Raw genomic sequence first — 18,864 nt, 5'->3', positions numbered from 1 at the left:
CCAAGATTTATGTGCCAGTTGACTGGCACGGGGGATACACACGTGAAAGGGCAAAAAAGCGAATTTAATATTGTATGAAAACAGTGCAGACACGTTTTATTGGTTATCCTGTGGCAAGAAGTGCTTTAAAATCTATCAAAAATGGCTGTCGGGGCACACAGGCCCAGGGCCAGGATGCATAAGTTTTTCCCAGCTTAAAGGAACCGAAATCCCTGATACCCTACCCAACAGTCCTCTTCGCTCAGGGAATGACGCAAAAAGTTCTTTGTTGCCCTTTTTCAGATAACTGCAGATATTTAGTTTCAGTTTCGAGTCCCCTTTCGTTCACCTGCAACCAGCGGAACGTTATCATCTGCCTTCCTGTAAATAATTCAACTGAAAAATTCATAAAGCAGCGGCGCTTTTATCTGTGTCGGCCTCCCCCTTTCGCCCTTTCGCCTTTGCCTCTCTGTTTTTCTTTAATTGTTTAGAAAATAAATCACCGAACGTAGAAATAAGTTGACAACACCGCATGAAATAAAAACGAACGAGCCAGCCACGAAAATAGAGCAGTGGAATGCGGGGAGCTGAGGGTGGTGGGCGGTGGTGGGCAGACTTTGGTGGGTGGTGCGGGTGGTGGGTTGGTGCGGGCGAGCGTCGGGCGGAAACGGAACTAACAAAGCACAAAACGAAACAAAAATGTCCGCCAAAAAAGCGAAATTCAGCTAGGAAAGCAGGGGAAGGGATAAGGAAAAATGGAAAATGAAAAGGAAAAACAACCCACGAAGCGAGCGGAAAAGCAAAATTGCCAAACTAAAACTTTGCTGCAGTCACGACACAAAAAAACAGCAAATACTGAGCGACCAAGTAAGGGTCCTGGGAAGCGAGCAGTGTGAAGGGAGAGGGTGGCGGAGGGATCGGTGGCACAAATGTAGTGACACACACATCTAAACAATACCTAGGCGATGGCTGGGAAAGTTTCGTCCTTTGGCCTGTAACAACCGTGGCAAAGCACAAAACAATTTACGAAAATTTGTACAATTTCTAAACTTAAATAAACACCGAGAATAGTTTTATTTTTATTATTACTGCCACGATTTTTCTTGCGCTCCCTCCGTGCTCCCCATCAAGCAAAGAGGGTCCCAGGCGGAGGGCGCCTTAAATTTTTGGTGGCATACTTACGAGCTTCTCACAGAATGCACCCGCTAAATGGGCTGTCAACAACTCGCTCCCTGCTCCGGCAGTTTTAATTAAAGCTAAATGAGCAGCCGAAAGGAGCGCGAAAAGGGGAAGGTCTGGCTCAACAAACTGTCCTCGCAGTCACGCAATGGCTCGGAATAATTCAAATGTTGCCAATGCACTTTTCCGCGGTGAATTAACAAGCGAAAACCCAAAGTTATGGCGTCGCAGCGGAAGCTGCTTGGGCGAGCGGCACAGTGGGCGCATCGGGCTTAAATTGAAAAAGTTTTCAGCTCGCAAGTTTCTTTCGCTTTTAAATGTTGAGAAGTAGTTCTGGGAGGGATTTGCTGCTCCCTCCCGGGCACACACACAAGTCTACATTACCCTCTGCCTCCTTTCCGCCTGTGTCTGTGTCTGCCCCAGCCAATCCCTCGCATGAAAGCGACACTTGAAGATTTCTCCGGGTATCAGAGTTTTCCACATTCAGCACACCAATCCAAACTAGCTCGTTTTCAAAGCTCAAAAGTATTTGCTCTTGTATATCTGTTCTTGCGATCTGTTCGTTTGAAGACTAACAGCATGTTTGGCAGCAGTTCACACAAATTTTAATTTAAACCAGACTATCCAGCTATATCGGTTTCTGTAACCCATGTAAGCTGGATAATTGAACCACAAGTTACCAAGACTCAAATAGGAAAAGTGTTAAAGTCACCGTTTTTTAATGAGTAGAAAAAATTTAGTACTGACACTCACAGGTTGAAACACTGATAATTATAAATGTTGCTAAGTGGGAAATTTATGATACATACCATTTAAATATTTAAATGCTTTATAAGTTTGAATTTTGATGCAACACGGACAATCGGTAAATTATTAAGAGTGTGAAAGGACGCCGGAGATGACTGTAAATAAAAATAGCGCAAATTAAGGGCATTCAAGTGCAACGCTGCGGAAACGGAAACGTGCGCAAAACAATTACCCGCACACAGAGATGCAAAATGCCCACACACGCACACCAGGACACGAGTACACGGAATTACAGTGTAACTACATTGTCGGCACTTTAAGGGCAAATTTATATAATGCTCATTTTTATGCAGGCACTCAAGTGCAATCAAAATGCGTAACGCGTAATTTCCATTTGAATTTGTGGGCTTGAGTGGGAGGGCCGGGTCCTAGGAGCCGAGCGTTCGCACGCCAACAATTCAGCCACAGAATGAAAATTGTTATGGCTTGCTGGCGCATTTATGGCATTTGTATTGCAATCCGACACAAATAGCTTAGCCCATGCCATCCTACGCAATCCGATGCCATCCAGTGACAATTGCAATCTAGTGGCCAAGGCCAGAGTTAGCTGTAATAATTATCTAATTTCCCCGCTCGCCGCGGTAATCGCTTTAATTACGAATGCTAATTAAAAAGCCAACCAATGGGGGTGCCCACCATTTACCGAAGCTGAGGCGAAATTTCGAAACAGTAGTTGGCGGTTGAAACTTTGGCACCACCAAAATACCCCCTCTTCACCTGGACAAAATCGGAATTCGTTAAGCAGAGTGGGCGCACTGACAAAAAACAAAATGGAAAGCCTTGCTTTTTAAAATGTATGCGATACTGGGTAACCATAAAAATTTTATAGTTCACTTTATGTTATAAGGTATTCAAACCTTTCAATACATTCCTATACCCTTGCAGAGGATGCAGTGATGGAGACACCTCAGACCCCATAAAGTATATATATTCTTGACCAGCATTATGACCTGAATCGAACTAGACGTGTACGTCCGTCCGTTTCATAGGGGAGATAAAAAAATTGGAAACAAATTATCACGTCGTTGTTTTTGATCATATCGACTTGATTTCTTCCAGATGGTCTTTTATAACTACTATTGAATTTCGAAGTAAATTTTATCCAAATTGGACAACTATATCTTGTTGCCATATAAGAGATCGAAAAACTTAGATTTATTTTTATATTTGATGACTTTCTTTTCCTATGCTTCACGTTGTTTTCTGTGTCTATACCTTTTTTTACCTCCACGACAATTTATGAAACCTGAATTGGAATCTGGGCGATGCACATCAATCATACGCCTAGGTGCCAACCTTAGCCTAGTATGTAGTCGCTTATCGGCCAAATCCCCGAGTAAACATTCAAATAATTTACCGTCACTCGCAATTACTGTCAACAATAGTACATGGTCCTTTGCCGCACTCAATTATGCATGCTCCTCTGGCCAGTGTTTGTGCAGCCGAGCAACGGACAAGCGGCAGCAATCGCAATATGGCCAACTCTCGCACCAACACAGTGCATTATGCAACACACACAGAGCCACATTCCCAATGACAGGCTAAACAAAAGCTGCAAAATGAAGTATGAGGTCAGCAGCCAAGAAAACAGAACAAAACAGGGCGCAACACAAAGGGAAGCACATGATTGTCGCTTGAAACTTGAGCCACAGCAACTAACCTCATGACATCAGCTTTTTGGGTTTGCAACTTATTACAATTTCCATATAACCTCCGAGCGCCAGGAGAAAGAAAGCCCGTAAGCAGGAAGGCAGCGCGAGAGTGTGAGTGCGAGTGTGAGTGTGAGTGTGAATGCACACAAATGCGCATATGCAGTGTGCTGGTGTGCTAGTGTGAGAGTGTGAGAGTGAGCGAGTGGAATAGAAGAAAGCGCAGAGGGGCAGAAACAGAAAGAGTAGCAAACACAGAAACAGAAGGAAGAAAGGAGGAGGAGGCGAGGAGGGGGTGGGGGTGGGGGAAGGAGAAGGAGAAGCAGGGGCGAAGGCAAATGCCATGTCCTTCAGCACTTGCCCTCGCAAAACAGGCAAAGGCAAAGGCAAACGAAAGGAAAGGAAAGAAATGGAAGGCAGCAAAACTGCTGGGGGGTCTTTAAGTTTTATGGCACCATTGTGTCAAGATAATAATATGTACGTCGCTGTGTGGGTACGTGACTGCATTTAAGTGCATAGTTGTGTAGGGCAGCACTCACACTCGCATCGCACATCGCAGGACACGGACACGGATACAGATACAAATGCAGATACAGATACATAAACAAGCATTCCTCGGGCACGACATTTACTCTCCGAATTACTCTAAACTGCTGCATTTGCTGCGCTGCGATGGGCGGTTTGCGAGTGCGAGTGCGAAAGAAGCAAAGTGGCAGCAAATAACGACTACAGCCACCCATTTCAGTCCGCCCGGTATTATCAATTTAAATGAATTGTACACGAGTGGGCCATAAATTCGAGCTGCATGACATTTGCTAATGTTTGTCCATGAGAGCGGCGGCGTTAATTAAATACCATGGCGTACTTGCGGGCTGCAGCGCAAATCAGAAATTCGGAATCGCCGAGCTCAGAAAGCCACATAGTTCTGTAATTAAAATGAGCGAACGCTTTGGCAATTCTGCGGCCGAATTTCAATTTTAATTTATGTGCACAACGCTCCGCGAAATTCGGATTCATTAGCGCTGTTTGCGCAGCGAGTTGAATAAACTCTGTTCGCGAAACCGCGGAATTGAAGAGCTGCCTCTGTGTCCGCCATATAAACATCGGCATAAATATAAAAACTTGTAAAATGTAAACCAATAATAAAAAGCAGACTTAGAACGCAGACCCGCGTTGCAGATAAAAATTACGACAGGCCACAAAAGTTTGTCCAAGTTTTCAGCGCTCTTCGCTTTTATGCGTCCCAGCACAAAATTTAAATAAACTCACTCACGCGTGCGAGCAAATAAATACAAATTTATGGAAAGCCCTGGACTCAGTCCTGCTGCGTGGTGTCCAGTCCAGCCAATTGCTGGCCATTTTGCATAATCTCAAGCCCATTCCTCTCCACCTCGCCCACTCCCACTTCCACTTCCATTCTCCGACTGCTGATACCGCTGACCTATAAATAATGTGCCAAATTTGCTTGAACAATAAATAAATTTCATTCTATATGCAAATGAATGGAATCCCCGCAGCTCGTGTTCGAGGGCGGAAAGTGAGTCGGGAACAAATCTCACGAAAGGCATTGCAATTTTAATTAGGCCAGGCAATTAGTTTCCGTAGGCACTCTCACTTGCTTCCAAGAATTTGATATTTACCCGGCCATCTCATATTCATGCTCTTCGTTCTCCTCTTACTTCCAGCTCACATCGCAAGGAGAAGGACCCTCCGAGGACACTACACTGAAAACGATTCATCATCGCCACAGCTCGGCACTTCGCTTCCGACATTGTTCTTTGCAAGGGGCGAGCAGACGGAACAGCCACTACAGCAAATTGAATGTAATTTCATAAAAAGCGAGTGTTAATTTTTTGCCAGCCACACAATACAAGATAGATACAGCCAGTGATACACGGACCCCGACGTGGCTTAATGTGCTAACACGCAGTGACATGAAAAATGATGAAGAGCATGCAGCTTTCGCCCGCACCCCCCTGCTAGAGAAGAAAGCCCTGCTGGAGAAAGAAAGAAGCGCGCGACGAGCTGCAAATTTGTGAGGCAGCCGCATTGTAGCTCGCAGGACAACAGACAACAGACAACAGGCACAGACAACAGGCAACAGAAAAAAGGCAACGTGAAACAACCAAAAGGCGGCAGCATCGCATTGACAGGCGACGGAAAAAGGCAGGGCAAAAAAGGCAGCGCTGCACATCGGACCAGCATCATTTATCAGCGACGCATCGCAACGAGAAGCGACTACGACCGGCGGGGCATATGTGCGCCGGATATGCTGGCATTGTGTGGTTGCCGCAGCTGAAAGGATTCCGCGCGTTCATTCAAAAAGCCATTAACCCTAATAAGCAGCCGCAGGAGCCAGTGAGGCAGTCGAACAATACGCCGCGCCGCCCATCGATGTGCCAGCCCCTCCCGCGGCCCAGGACATAGGCTGTGGACAGTAGGCGGAAACTCGGCGGAGGAAAGCCTGCATCAGGGAGCGACTGGCCCGGGAAGCGCGCAAGGATGCCCGTGGTGCCGCCCCGCCTGCTGCTGCGTCTGCGGCGGCCCCTGCACCTGATGGAACTCCGCATCCTGCTGCTCTGCCTGCCGACGCTGCTCCTGGCCACCACCCTCGAGCCAGGTGCGTTCCCAGAACCAAATCCCAACCCCAACCCCAACCCCTTCACATTCGCCTCCTTGAGGCCTTGACCCACCTCCCCCAAATTTAATTAGGGCTGCCTCCGCGGGTAGGGACTTAGTGGAGTGCTAAGTAAATTAAAACGGAATTTATGCCAACTGCCCCGATATCCGCCCAAGGTGTGCGGCACTTTATTTTAGTATTTACACAGAGCTACAAATCGCTCCGAACCTGGCCCCCTGCCCTTGAGCCCACAATTAAAGCCCCTTAACGCGGTCCGAAAGCCAGCGCGAAACTTTGCCAATTTACGGATTTATTGTGCTAGGAATTTTATTATTATCTCCGTCGCGTTTAATTCCGCCGAAGTGCGCCAAGCAAGCACCTGTGGCACAAAACTTTTCCTAGAAATACTTTCAGCAGCGGTTGGAGGGGACTTGCCCAATATTGTGTGGGGTATTTAAATGTTTGCGATTCATTTCGCAAATGGAATGCAACCGACCATTGGGCTGCATCAAGCATGGCGAAGGGGCTATACTAGGCAATTACCCGAATGCAGGCAAGTAATTTAAGGCTGTCGGAAATTGCCCTGCAAACAATTATTAATGTTTCATCCGCAGCGCATCGCGTTTGACCTTCCGCTAATTTACTTCAAATAGGCGGCGCTTCCCGGCAGCGAGCCACACCCAAGGAACCCACTTCGGGCGCCAGTTCCCCCGACAGTGTGTGTACGTCACGTATACGCATCGTTAGAGCTCCTAAGTTATGGCCAACACGTAACATTCACAAATAATAAGGATAATGAAAAATACACAGGGGAGAGATTAGCGCCGAGGGCGACCCACCTTGTTGACGGGCCGGCGTAGTTGCTGCCCTTGCGGCTTTGGTTTTGACCCGGGGCGCCGCGAAAAGTCAAAGTCGCCGCGCTCCCCGCTATTTTCTGCCGCACGCCTTTGTTGTTCGAGTCCCTCCTTTGTTTTCGGTGCTATTTCTTGGCGCCCCCGTCGGGCAAACGCGTTACGCATAAATTATACGCCAAGCCGCGCCATCCACGACGACACCTTATCAAATCGCGCGGTCCGCTCATTACGCAGCCTCCTGCGGAAAGTGGGGGCGGGACACTTGCCCGCCAGAAAACAAACGGAGCTCGCGTGACAGTGCAAAAATTGAAAATTTATGGCGACGACTTGTGGCTTGAAAATCGTTGTCGGCAAAACTTTTTAAATTGACTTTTAAAGTGCGCAGCGCACTGGGCGTGGAAAGTGCGGTGTGTTCGGTCGGGGCGTGTGAAAATATGCGTGGTATTTGCAAATGGCGCAGGTGGGTCTTATGGGCTGGAGTGACGAAGCACTTGTACGTCTCAGCTAAGCCCCACAGTGCAGGATTAATTTCGGGCCCAGATTTTTTCCGATTCGGGTATTTGGTGTGATCCTCAAACTTGCTTTCCATCGTCAGGCAGGAGACCCAAGGTATTATCCGAAATGTGAACACGATCCTATTGAGCCAGGAAAAGGGCTTCCACGAACACACTTCTACGACTTCTTCGGCAGCAGAGAACGTGGCCAAAACATCATTTTGGAAGGGAATGACAGCAGGGCACAGTCGGCTTAGCAACATGTCGGTCCGTTTATGTGTTTGTGCCACTTCTTGTGTCTTTGTATCTGGCCTCAAGGACGCTCCTACACGCACACTTTCCCCCGCAAACATTGGACAAACGGCTGGCTTTCACCTTGATTTTCCCGCTCCCCTTCCTTGTCTTTAAGTGGAAATGAGTTTGAAGCCAGGTGGTGGTGAGGGGCGCGATGGCCCTGCGCCGCAGTCAGCTTTTTCGCAAATTTGCTTAGCGGTTTTAAAATTAAGCTCATGGGCCGTGGAGTCAGGGCGAGATCTTTCACCCTCGGGTGAGACCGGGTTATGGGTTACGGATGCCGGGCCACGGGGAGCCAGGAGCCAGGAGCCGGGAGCTTAAAAACAGCTAAGCACTCCGGCCGGGCGGACGAGGAGCGCAGACTTAAGCAGATTTGGGGATTAACACTCGCACACTAGCACGCCGCGCAAACATATTGGCGGGGTATTAAATTATTACGTATACGACGCGGGTAGACGAGGGTTGGGCGCTGACTGCTGACGGCGACTAAGACAGATAAATAATAATTTGAAACATGGCAAGTGCGCACAGCTACAGCTACAGCTACATCTACATCTACAGCTATAGCTTCAGCTCCAGCTTTGGCTTCGGCTTTGGATATAGCGTAGGCTACAAGAGCTACAAGAAAAACAGCGACGACAACGAGGACAATAACCAATGTGTCGTGACTGTGGGCCATACAACTTAAGCGGTCGGAGGGCGTGGGGCGAGAGATTGACAAGAAATATTTATTATTAATAATAAACATGCGAGAATGCCAGCCGCACTTGCTGACTTCATTATTTATCGCTTTTTAGCAGTTGGGCGGCGGGCGGCGGGCGGCGGGCGGCGGGCGGTTAACGGAATGAAAAATGCGACGAACGAAAGGAAAACTTATGTATTGCCAGTTTTTGCTACTTTTGTGCGGCATCCGGTTAGCCCAGAAATGGAATTCGCACCGAAAGCCTCGGCGGGGGCGGGGCGGAGGGAGGGGTTTGCCAGTGGCCGGGACCTTTTCTATCGTTTCTTGCGAAAGTTTTATTACAGTTGCCTACTTTCAGGCATAATATAATTCACACGCCTAAGCCGCAGGCAGCTGACATGCGCACGTACCGCTTAGTCGGGAGTCGAGTCGAACAGGATGCGTCGGAATACGCGCCCCAGCCGTTTTATTAGCAGTGCGTGTTTTTTCACTATTATCGCGCTCGTTCTTCGCCCGCGCCCGCGCCCGCGCCCCGCCCACTTGACCTTAGTCCCGAACCGTTCCTGGCGAGCAGCTCGTGGCTTTGTGTCTCGGCCCGAGCATTTAAATTCCTCTTAACATGCCCAATATATTTCCACTTGCCTTCGCCTGGGTGTGTATGCGCCTGTCATGCATACAAATGCAGAGATAAAGAATGCGTGTGTGTACAAACAATTTATGCTCGCTATACCGCCAAAAGCGACCTGACCCGTCATAAAGCCGCCTCGAGACGACTCGAGTCAAGTGGACTCGCCTTTGTCTGCCCTTGGTTCTTGATTTCTATACCCCTCGATCGAAGAGCCAGAGCGTTGTTTAGCAGCCAAAGTGGGTAATAGGATAAAGGAAACGTTTTCAAGCCCGCTCAGCCACTACATTAAATCGGTCAGTATGGGCGTCCACTCTATTCAGTCTTGTCCGCAGAGATCTGGGGAGTCAAAATAGGAGATAGAGGCAGAGGTCTAGTCTGATTTTTATAAATAATCCATTACCTTTATTTTTAGTTCATTTTTCCCTTTTTAAATGCTGAACATCTGACTTCTAAGAGCGGACTCCTGTTAACTTAGTTAACAATTACCACTTTCACTGTACGCTTGCTGAAAAAGCCCAAAAGTGGGTATCTAATAGTCGAACTAATGCTTTTCCTTGCTTGCTTCTTTTCCCAGCTCATTTATTATTATAAATAGTTGCGTATTATTCGCGAACTGTCGTAGGGTCAAATCATATGTGTATCAGATGTCGGAATAAACAAGTTCGTAGCCGGGCAAACAGAAGGAACTGAAATCAATGCAGCGTGTCTTGACGTCACTGCGGACTTTGGCCACATAAATAAAATGGCGGCGCACAAAGGACAATCCGACCACACGAACACACACACACACACGCACACGTACTCGCACACAGTACTCTCACAGATAACATACATCTGCGGCAGAGGAGCATTGCATACGCATGCCTAAAGTATGAACTATAAAAATTTACGAGGCCATAAAGCTGTGAGCTTGCTTCGCTGTGTTTTATGGCCGAGTTCAGGAGGAGGGCGATGCGGGTACGCGCTTTCCTGCAGCCAACGACACTGCGCATTTTGTGCTTCGATCCTCCTTCGATTTCGCACAACAAATTGCAAAGCAACCAAGGCCGAGGAGCTCCCGCCAAAGTTTTTGCAGTTCGCCCGTCTGATTGATTGGCTGAGTTTCCCTTTACAGCACTCCCATCATACACAACCCGGCACTCAGCGAGTTAATATTAGACGATCTACCCTTCAGCTTGCCATATTCGGGGTGTTGAGCACGCAGCTCGAGGAGCGCAAAGCCGGCGCACTCTGGCATAAATTTAATTTTGGATGCCAGACGCTCAGCTGCAGTACTCGACCGCGTTGCCCGGCAATCCGGGTTCCCAATTACAGTAAAACCCAGACGGGCGACCGTAGTTTCACTGATTAAACTTAAAATTTCTTGAGAAAATTGCTAATAATAGCCGAGCAGGCGTATTAATTGCCACTTGGCTGGTCTTACGCAATAATGACGGGCAGATTTTAGTTGCTCAAGCTTTCAGCAAATATTATTTGCCAAGTTGGCAGCTAAGAAATCCAACCTGCTTAAAATAATAACTTTTTCGCTTTCCTTTTAATATTTCCTTAGTTATTCTTTTATCAGCTGCGGTACAGTTGGGTATAATCCTGAAACGTTGCAGTCCCCTCTTAAGGAAAAAATACATTATTCTGTGCAGATTCTACAGCAAATATATTCCTAATCATCCAAAATAAATGTCTAAAATTCACTTTGTAATCCTGGCCTATTGCTTGGCAGGACGTTCGAGGAAAACTCTACTCTAACCACCCCATCTTATCAGCCATAATAATCATAAATAATGTGACGTTCTAGTACATAATATTTCACCGGACATAGGTTTGGGGGACTATCCAGGGGAGTGCACGTGAAATGGCTAGCTTAACCTGGGTTGAGATTGGATTGCCAAGTCCCGAAGGCCAATCGCATTTATTTGCCAGCTGCACCACGCCAGACACTTTTGCTGATTGCATTCGAATTGCATCAATCGGATTTGGCCCAGAAGACGGGAACCAAACCGAACTTTAACAGAATTAGCCACTGCACTTTCCGTTTTTCCGCAATTGCCATTGTCTAATGCTGGTGGCTGCTCTTTTCTTTGATTGCAGATCAAAAGTCAATACTCACAGATAACGACTGGAAGAAGCTATGGATGCGCGGCGGTATAAATGCCGATTCAAAATTGGATAATAATCTCGACTCGAGCGACAGTCCAATGTTCGAAGACAGTGAGGTAAGTCCCATTGACAGATTGTCCATTCGCCCGTCCGACCGGATGCAATGAACTGTAACTCGAACTTGAATTCAAATTGAATCGACTGCCAACGCAGATGCTACGTGCCCGGGCGCTCATCCGTGGCAAGGACAATAGCCAGTTTGTCGGCAAAACTGTTTCTTCTATCCCATCAATATGTTAATGTCCTTGCCAAAAAAATGCAGCAGAACCAAGCCAAAGAGGACCCAATCGAGCCCGCGCTTACCGGTATAACGCTAATTACCAGCGTTGCGAGGACGGGGACGGGGACGAGGACAAGGACGAGCCCGATTCGGATCTGGACTCCAGTGCCGGGACTAATTAATCTTTAGTGCTTATTTATAATTCATTCGCGCTGGCTTCGAATCTAATTATCCAAATAGCAAGCACGCCACAACCGCCAGACCGCCTCGTATCGCCCCATCCTGTCCGGATGCCTCGGACTCTGATGTATTATACGGTCTGGATCCTGGATCCTGGCCGGTGCTGTTTGGCTGACTAGTTGTGCGACTCGAGCGCGTTTCGCCTGCGAGCTCCTCCCCCTCGGACGTCGTAAAAAATGAACTTTTAACTTTTTGTCTTGTGTTTTTTCTCTCCCCTCTCTTTCTTCCGATTCTCGCATTGCCAAAAGCTGATGGCGCACAACACAACCGTCCAGCTGGGTGGCACCGCCTTTCTGGTCTGCAAGGTCTCCGGCGTGGACAGAGTGGGTGTAAATTGGGTTTGTTTTTGTCTCTCTAATTGTACCTCGTCGAACCACGTCGTCGGCGACGACATTTTCCTCTTCTGTTCCATTCTGTTCTATTCGGTTCTGTTCTGTTCTGTTCTGTTCTGTTCAATGTGCACGCCCTGCTCCTCAACTTGGCCGAAACACAAAGCCCTGTCCTGTCCTGTACTGCACTGCATACCGACCACCCTACATCCTACCAAATGCACCGAATACCCCAAATCCCGGAACCCCAAGTCCCCGGTCTCCACCCACGCATGCTTGCATGGAGGAGCGCTTTGTTTAGTGGCTGCCAAATTGAATTCCAGATGGGCAGGATCTGCGCGGGCACAGCTGCTGCTGCAATCCTATATGGATATTGTAGTCGCGTTTTTTGCACCATTTTGCTATGCGCTATTTGCGCTTTCGTTTTCATTCCATTTTCCTGTCTAATTATATGGCATTTTCATTTGCCTTTTTGTTTTCCGGAATGCGGCACGCGAAAGTCTAATTTGTTAAGCAGTCGGGCACGAACAACAGCCGAACAAGAGCTTAATTTGTAGTTGAAAGCAAACGTTTGGCACAATGACAATTTCAGTACACATTGTTTGACATTCGGTTTTGCTAACAAGCAACTAAGTACCGCACGCAATCAATTTCTCTGCGCATATATGAAACAGGCCTGAACGTCAATTAATTAATGCGCGATTTTCCCGCCTCATAAGTTTAGAGCAACTTATTCAGTAAATGTCCGTGACACGTTTTAGCCTGGCACAGTTTACAAGAATCTCCAAATAAGCCAAGCCTCAAAAAGATTATATCTTTATCTTGCTTATCATTTTAGTACTTAAGATTTCTACAAAAACCCTTTGCATGTGCCACATCCCGGTCAAACGTTATTTATTTTTGTGTAAAATTATTACTTTATCAAGCTAATCATTCCATTACCATCTAAATTTGTATGCATGTGGGACCTTACATCAGTTTCCTTAAAGCTGTTTTAGTTTACCTGCCCGTTTTCCGTTGCCCCCTGTGGAGCTGTCCTCACTTACGGGTGTGCACCTGCCAGGGACATTAAAAATAGTTTATCCACTTGTAAACCAATGTCGTAATTTAATCCCCGGGCATACCACCAAGTCCACCCGCATCCCGGGCGAACGTCATTGCGGCACGGATGTCGGTGGTGCGGTGGTGCAGTGGTGGTTGCAGCGGTGGGACTTTTGAGCATTTTTTAATTACTTTTCGGATGTTCGCATGTTTCACTAATTGCAAGAGCGGCTCTGTTTGTGCTGCCTACTTGCAGCGCTATTAATTATCCGTGTGCGTAGTACTCGATTACCAATTTGTCCGATGTTAATAACGCACGGCCCTGCCTTTCGTCAACAGAATCAAATATCTTGGATCCGCCGCCGGGACTGGCACATCCTGTCGTCGGGGGCCCAGCTCTACACGAACGACGAGCGCTTCGCGATACTGCACACGCCCGGCTCCAACATGTGGACGCTGCAGATAAAGTTTGTGCAGCGCCGGGATCACGGCATGTACGAGTGCCAGGTGAGTGGGGCGGTGGTGATGGTGGGGGTGTACTGCGTTTACTGGGTGTACTGGGTGGGGGTGTGGCCGGAATGATGGGTCCATATTTTATGCATGCGGCGCAGTTGAAATAAACTAAAGTGCATTTGCATATGCTCTCGTTTCGCCTGCCTGCGCCGTTGTATTGAGGTTTTCGGGCTTTTGCTTTCCGCTGATTTCACGTCACGTCGATTTGTTCGCCGGTGCATGATTTAATTGTAAAATGCAAATGGAATTGTATATGCAAAGGTTCGATTTAAGGCAACTGCCTCCGGGCCTCTGGTCACCTGACGTTGGCAGGGCAGTGCCGACGCAAATGCCGATCCGAGTGGGATTGACAAGTCGGACTGTGCGGCCAGCCGAAAACGTGTGACTGTCAGCCAGCAGGCTGCGACGGATATGGCCAGAACACGGCTCCCGATAAGCGGAACCCGGCCAATGGGGGTCTGCAGAGACCAGGGATCCTTCGACGAGTAATGCAGTGGGAAGCCCGAAAGTCATGCGAATGCAAATATGGAAAGGTCGTGCTCCCAGGAGGAAGGGGAAACAGCTTAGCTGGGATCCGGGGAGGGAAGACAACTAACCGAAAAGCAACAAAGTTAGACACTGCTGAAATGGACACTTGACAGTAACTCTGTTTGTGCAGCAGCACAAGTGCCACTCCGGCTGCTTTGACTAGATGGATGAGGCGAGGGAAACGGAGTGCCATTTCGGAAACGTAGCTTCAATTTCAAAATTGTTTGCATGCAATTTCAATATGAGAAGCCGCATGCCAGAACAAACCAGTCAGTCACCGAGTCGGGCTCAGGGTCGGTGGGTCGGGCAATGTCCCCTCCGGTCTCCGGGCTCCGGACTCCTCACTACGGACTACCAACTACCGACTACCGACTACGGACTGTCGTCTTCGGACTACGGACCACGGACTGCGGACTCAGGAGCCCGGAATACGGAATACGGACTATGAAGCTGAGCGCCGGACGAGAGCTGCATGCAAATGTGCCGAAATGATTATTTTCCTACTCCACTGCGGCAGCGGATCCGGAGAAAATGCAGCAGCAATCGCTGCCTGCCGGATATTTTGGAGGAGAGCTCCGAGCTGGGACGTGTAGGAAGCGCTCCACTTATATAGAATCCGTTCGTTTTTGTTTCATTTTGCGTGCCAAATTGAAATTGTTTGATTTGCATTTCAATGAGTGCAACATTTCTTGCACTCGCAACGCTTTTTCCAAACTGGCTGGGTGCGGAGGGGTGATTCTTGCTCGCAGTTTACTGAAGCATTAAGATTCGAGTTGATTACGAATACCAATCACACTCAATTGCCACACTTGCTCTTTCCACCCCGGCTTTCCGTTCTGCGTTTTCCGAACTTTCTATCACGAAAACGAAAACAAACACCTACCCACAGGTCTCGACGCCGACTGGCATCATTTCGCACTTTGTGAATCTTCAAGTGGTTGTGCCGGAGGCCTTCATACTGGGCTCCGGCGAGCTGCACGTCGACATGGGCTCAACAATCAATTTGGTGTGCATCATTGAGAAGGTAAGTCGCCAGGAGAGGTAAAGTCGCGCGCCCACTGATCCCTCCGTCTCCGTCTCGGCACAGAGTCCAACACCACCGCAGTACGTTTACTGGCAGAAGAACGACCGCCTGATCAACTACGTGGACTCCCGGCGGGACATCACCATCGAGACGACCCCGGGACCGCGCACCCAGAGCCGCCTGATCATCCGGGAGCCGCAGATCACCGACTCCGGCAACTACACCTGCTCGGCCAGCAACACGGAGCCGGCGAGCATTTACGTCTTCGTTTCGAAAGGTGAGTGATGCAACTGTCTAAATAGCAATAGGCTACAGGCCAACATAGGATTTGCGAACGGGAACGTTTACCTCAAAAACGGCGTCGTTTGAACTTTTTTTATTTTCATTCAACAACAAATTCGCAAGTTCTTCAGAAAAAGGGAGTTACCATTTTAGAAGTATCATACCTTACACGCAAGCCAGGAGACACAAATTATGATTTCCAACACCGATGAAAAGACCCGTGCACTTTTGTTCCTTAGCCGAATGGCGTTCCCTGGATTTTAGCATTTAAATAGACATCGTGCGCCTTCTGACGATAGCGATAAGACGTGTAAACGAACGAATGCAAATGGCGCGCAGCCTGCAGCTTATTAACATGAAAATGGAAAAGCGCGGCGGGCGGAGAACTATGAACTGGGACCGCCGAGCTCAGTGGTGGTGCACATAATTGCATTCGCCGGTCTGCGCTAAACAAGTTCTGGCTCTAATTCAAATTCAAATTTTCTCCCACTGTCACCTGCAGGCGACAATATGGCGGCAATCTCGCGTCGCAAGACCTCCTCGGCCGATCGTCTGACGCACATATTCAGGTCGATGCTGGCGCCCTGTCTCCTGCTGAACACGGTTGTTGTGAGGTGAGTGTGGCATATCTGCTGTCCAGCGAAGCGCCTGTCCTAATACCGCCCTCTCCACCAGACGCATCTTCCTGACCTAAGCGGACCGCCGAGGAAGCCGTGGCGAGTGGAGGCCGGCGACGAGAAATCCTACTTAAGCTATTTCAGTGTTAGACCTAAAGCGAACCGAAACAGAGTTAATAACTGAATACCCCAGTCTAGGATAATTGCTAAGCTAAGCTCAGTGGAGACCGAGCACCCAAGTGTAAAAATCAAGTTAAACCAATCGCAGTCGCCGTGCACGTATGTGTGTACTTGTACGTATGCCAGGCATTTACCCGTACATCCGTACATGCAGACAAGTCTAGATAAGTCCTAGTTTAGTTGGTAACTCACCTTCCATTGATTGTGTACAGTATGTTGAAGGACTTCGAAGTATGTGAATTGCGTTTATGAATACCGTTCGGTTTTCTTTCCCCAAACTCCTCGGTTGCCGTCGCCAGTGTTATGTATATGTGTAGTGCAATTTGCTCGCTCGGTGAGCTGAGAACAGCAACTTATTGGAAATGCCTTTGTTCGACCCAGTTCAGTGCTTTGCAACCCAAAACCCAAAACCCAAAAACTTTTCCCTGTAAACGGAATTTGCATAAGTAGCCAATTTGAGTCCATTAAAATGAGGTATATATATGAGCAAAAACACGCATTAAAAAGCTATTATACTGTTACTAATTGCTAATTGAAAACTAAAAACATAAAAAGAGCAGCGGGCACGTCCAGCCCAGAAGGCAGCAACAACAAGAGCGAAATAAATGTTAACGAGAATAAGAACGAGAGCATCAACCCACATTAATTAATTATGTTATTAAGTTTGTAAATAAATTTTATTGCAAATGGCATAGCTCGCACACGCACACGCACACACAAGGACACACACGGCATGCAGAAAAAATTAATTTAAACTGTGTAAATAAAAAGGAAATCATACAGCTCCAGCAACGTCAACCACAAGGCATACAACCGACTGAAAATGTGCAACATATTGGCCAGGGCCCGTGGACGGGATGGGAATCGGATCGATTCGGGGTAGAGGAGTACGAGCATGTGGATGCTTTATGGGCTTTGAAACTGTCAAAATCAAGCTGTAATTAATTGCAAAAGCACACAAGGGAGAAAGGAGCGGGTCTAGGCAAAAACTAACTATAGAGACAAAATAGGGTAATGTAAAATCATCATTCAGCCGAATCAGAAAATTGAAAAAAATTACTTTACATGCAGCTTTCTGGCTATCAAAAATGTTAGCTGAGATCTCTAGGAAGCGCACTCGTCTCAAGCCCCGAAATCTCATCTTTGACCTGGCATTGGCAGGGAATTCAACCGACATTTTTCCATTAACAATCTGCATTTGTCTGCTGCCCTTGCCGACTAGCTGAAACACCTCAATCACGAAAGAAACATCTACGTAATGAATTATGTACAACTTCTCGACTGTTTATTAATCTTAGGCCGGCTCCACTAACGGCAGCGGCCTGCACTTACGATAGAATACAATATAGGGGATCCGCTCCAGTTCGAATTGATGTGTTGTCAGACTTAAGCCTGCAATAACCAACATTTGTTCATTGTCGGTACGTAATTTACACAACAAAAACTGTTAAGAAATACCATTTGAAGTTTGAATAGATTCATTAGTGTGATCCCACGACAAAACCAAAAATGTAGCGTAATCATTATACTAAAAGAATAACGATATTGATAATACCGAAAATACTAAAGCGATTCCACAGCCTCCTTGATGTGTCTGTATGTGTATGCGTATGCCCAATGCTCGTTGGACAAGTTAATTGATTCAATTGAAGTAAACTGAATTAAAAGAAGCATTTAGTTGGTTCTCACTGTTAAGCATTTCCACTGTAAATATTTTGTACTAACATACGTATATCGAACGGCTGATAATGGTCCTTCGTTAATTAATGAAAATCACATATGGCAACAAAGAAAAAGTTATAATAGGTAATTGTACTCTTGGTGTAAAAACAGGCAGAGCAAAAATAAACGAACAACCAATATAGAACGATTCAAATGTTTTCAATGTAAGTGCTCGAGCAAATAACTGTAAAATTTCAACTTGCAACAATTTGACGAATATGAATTTAATAGTACAGATATAACAAATCTAAGCCCCAATACTTTGTGCTTCCACGCACAGATACAAAGGAGGGGACGACAGAAAATACCAAAGCAGCAGTGCATGGCTAACAATACGAATGCATGCGAATAAATCAAGTGATTATCATGGAAAAATAAATGTAATTTAAATAATAACTTAGCAATCGAGTTCTCATTTCCTTGTCCGGCTAGGGGGTAGGGGATGCAGGCGGTTTCGGTAAGTTATCCAACAGGGGCTGCGTCTGGGCAATAACCAATCAATCAGCCAACTTCCAGCAGGGTCGAATCGACGGCCATTGTAAAGGGGGCTCGTCAACACGCCATAATTGGACTCCATTGTTGGCACAACACACACAAGCGGCTGCCTATTTGCCGAAGTCGCCAGCTTTTTCGGAACAGCGCGCCAATTATTTTTCGACGTTTTCCTTAAGACCGGCAGTTTACTTTCTGTCAACATTATATTCAGCGCCTCGTCGCCGTTCATTTCGCTGCGAACATGTTGCACTTGGGCACTTCCCCCGACACTCGGCCTGCCTCGAAGTTCGCGCTCAAAGTTTGCCGAGTGTGTTTGTGAAATCAAATGCATTG

At 47.3% G+C, this 18,864-nt stretch overlaps 1 protein-coding gene across 4 annotated transcripts in view; it reads left to right on the top strand.

The window, feature by feature from the left end:
- The window catches only part of LOC108099994 (lachesin), a 56,331-nt gene extending 37,912 nt beyond the window's left edge, over positions 1-18,419 (top strand). Inside the window, exons 3-10 of one of the 4 annotated variants that reach the window (XM_017203693.2) lie at positions 5,300-6,234; positions 11,272-11,396; positions 12,049-12,123; positions 13,510-13,677; positions 15,101-15,235; positions 15,299-15,512; positions 16,020-16,131; positions 16,193-18,419. In XM_017203693.2, the coding sequence (XP_017059182.1) occupies positions 6,117-6,234; positions 11,272-11,396; positions 12,049-12,123; positions 13,510-13,677; positions 15,101-15,235; positions 15,299-15,512; positions 16,020-16,131; positions 16,193-16,211 (966 nt within the window). In that variant the 5' untranslated portion in view covers positions 5,300-6,116 and the 3' untranslated portion in view covers positions 16,212-18,419. Of the gene's footprint in view, positions 1-5,299; positions 6,235-11,271; positions 11,397-11,596; positions 12,139-13,509; positions 13,678-15,100; positions 15,236-15,298; positions 15,513-16,019; positions 16,132-16,192 lie in introns of those variants that run through there. The other 3 variants (XM_017203690.2, XM_017203691.2, XM_017203694.2) reach the window with 3 other exon arrangements.
- The last annotated feature ends 445 nt before the right edge of the window (positions 18,420-18,864 follow it).

Source organism: Drosophila ficusphila, unplaced genomic scaffold (assembly GCF_018152265.1).
Source record: "Drosophila ficusphila isolate 14025-0441.05 unplaced genomic scaffold, ASM1815226v1 contig_414, whole genome shotgun sequence".
Lineage (NCBI taxonomy): Eukaryota > Metazoa > Arthropoda > Insecta > Diptera > Drosophilidae > Drosophila > Drosophila ficusphila.
Note: the sequence above shows the minus strand (reverse complement) of the source record. Positions and strands in the feature narration are given on the sequence as shown.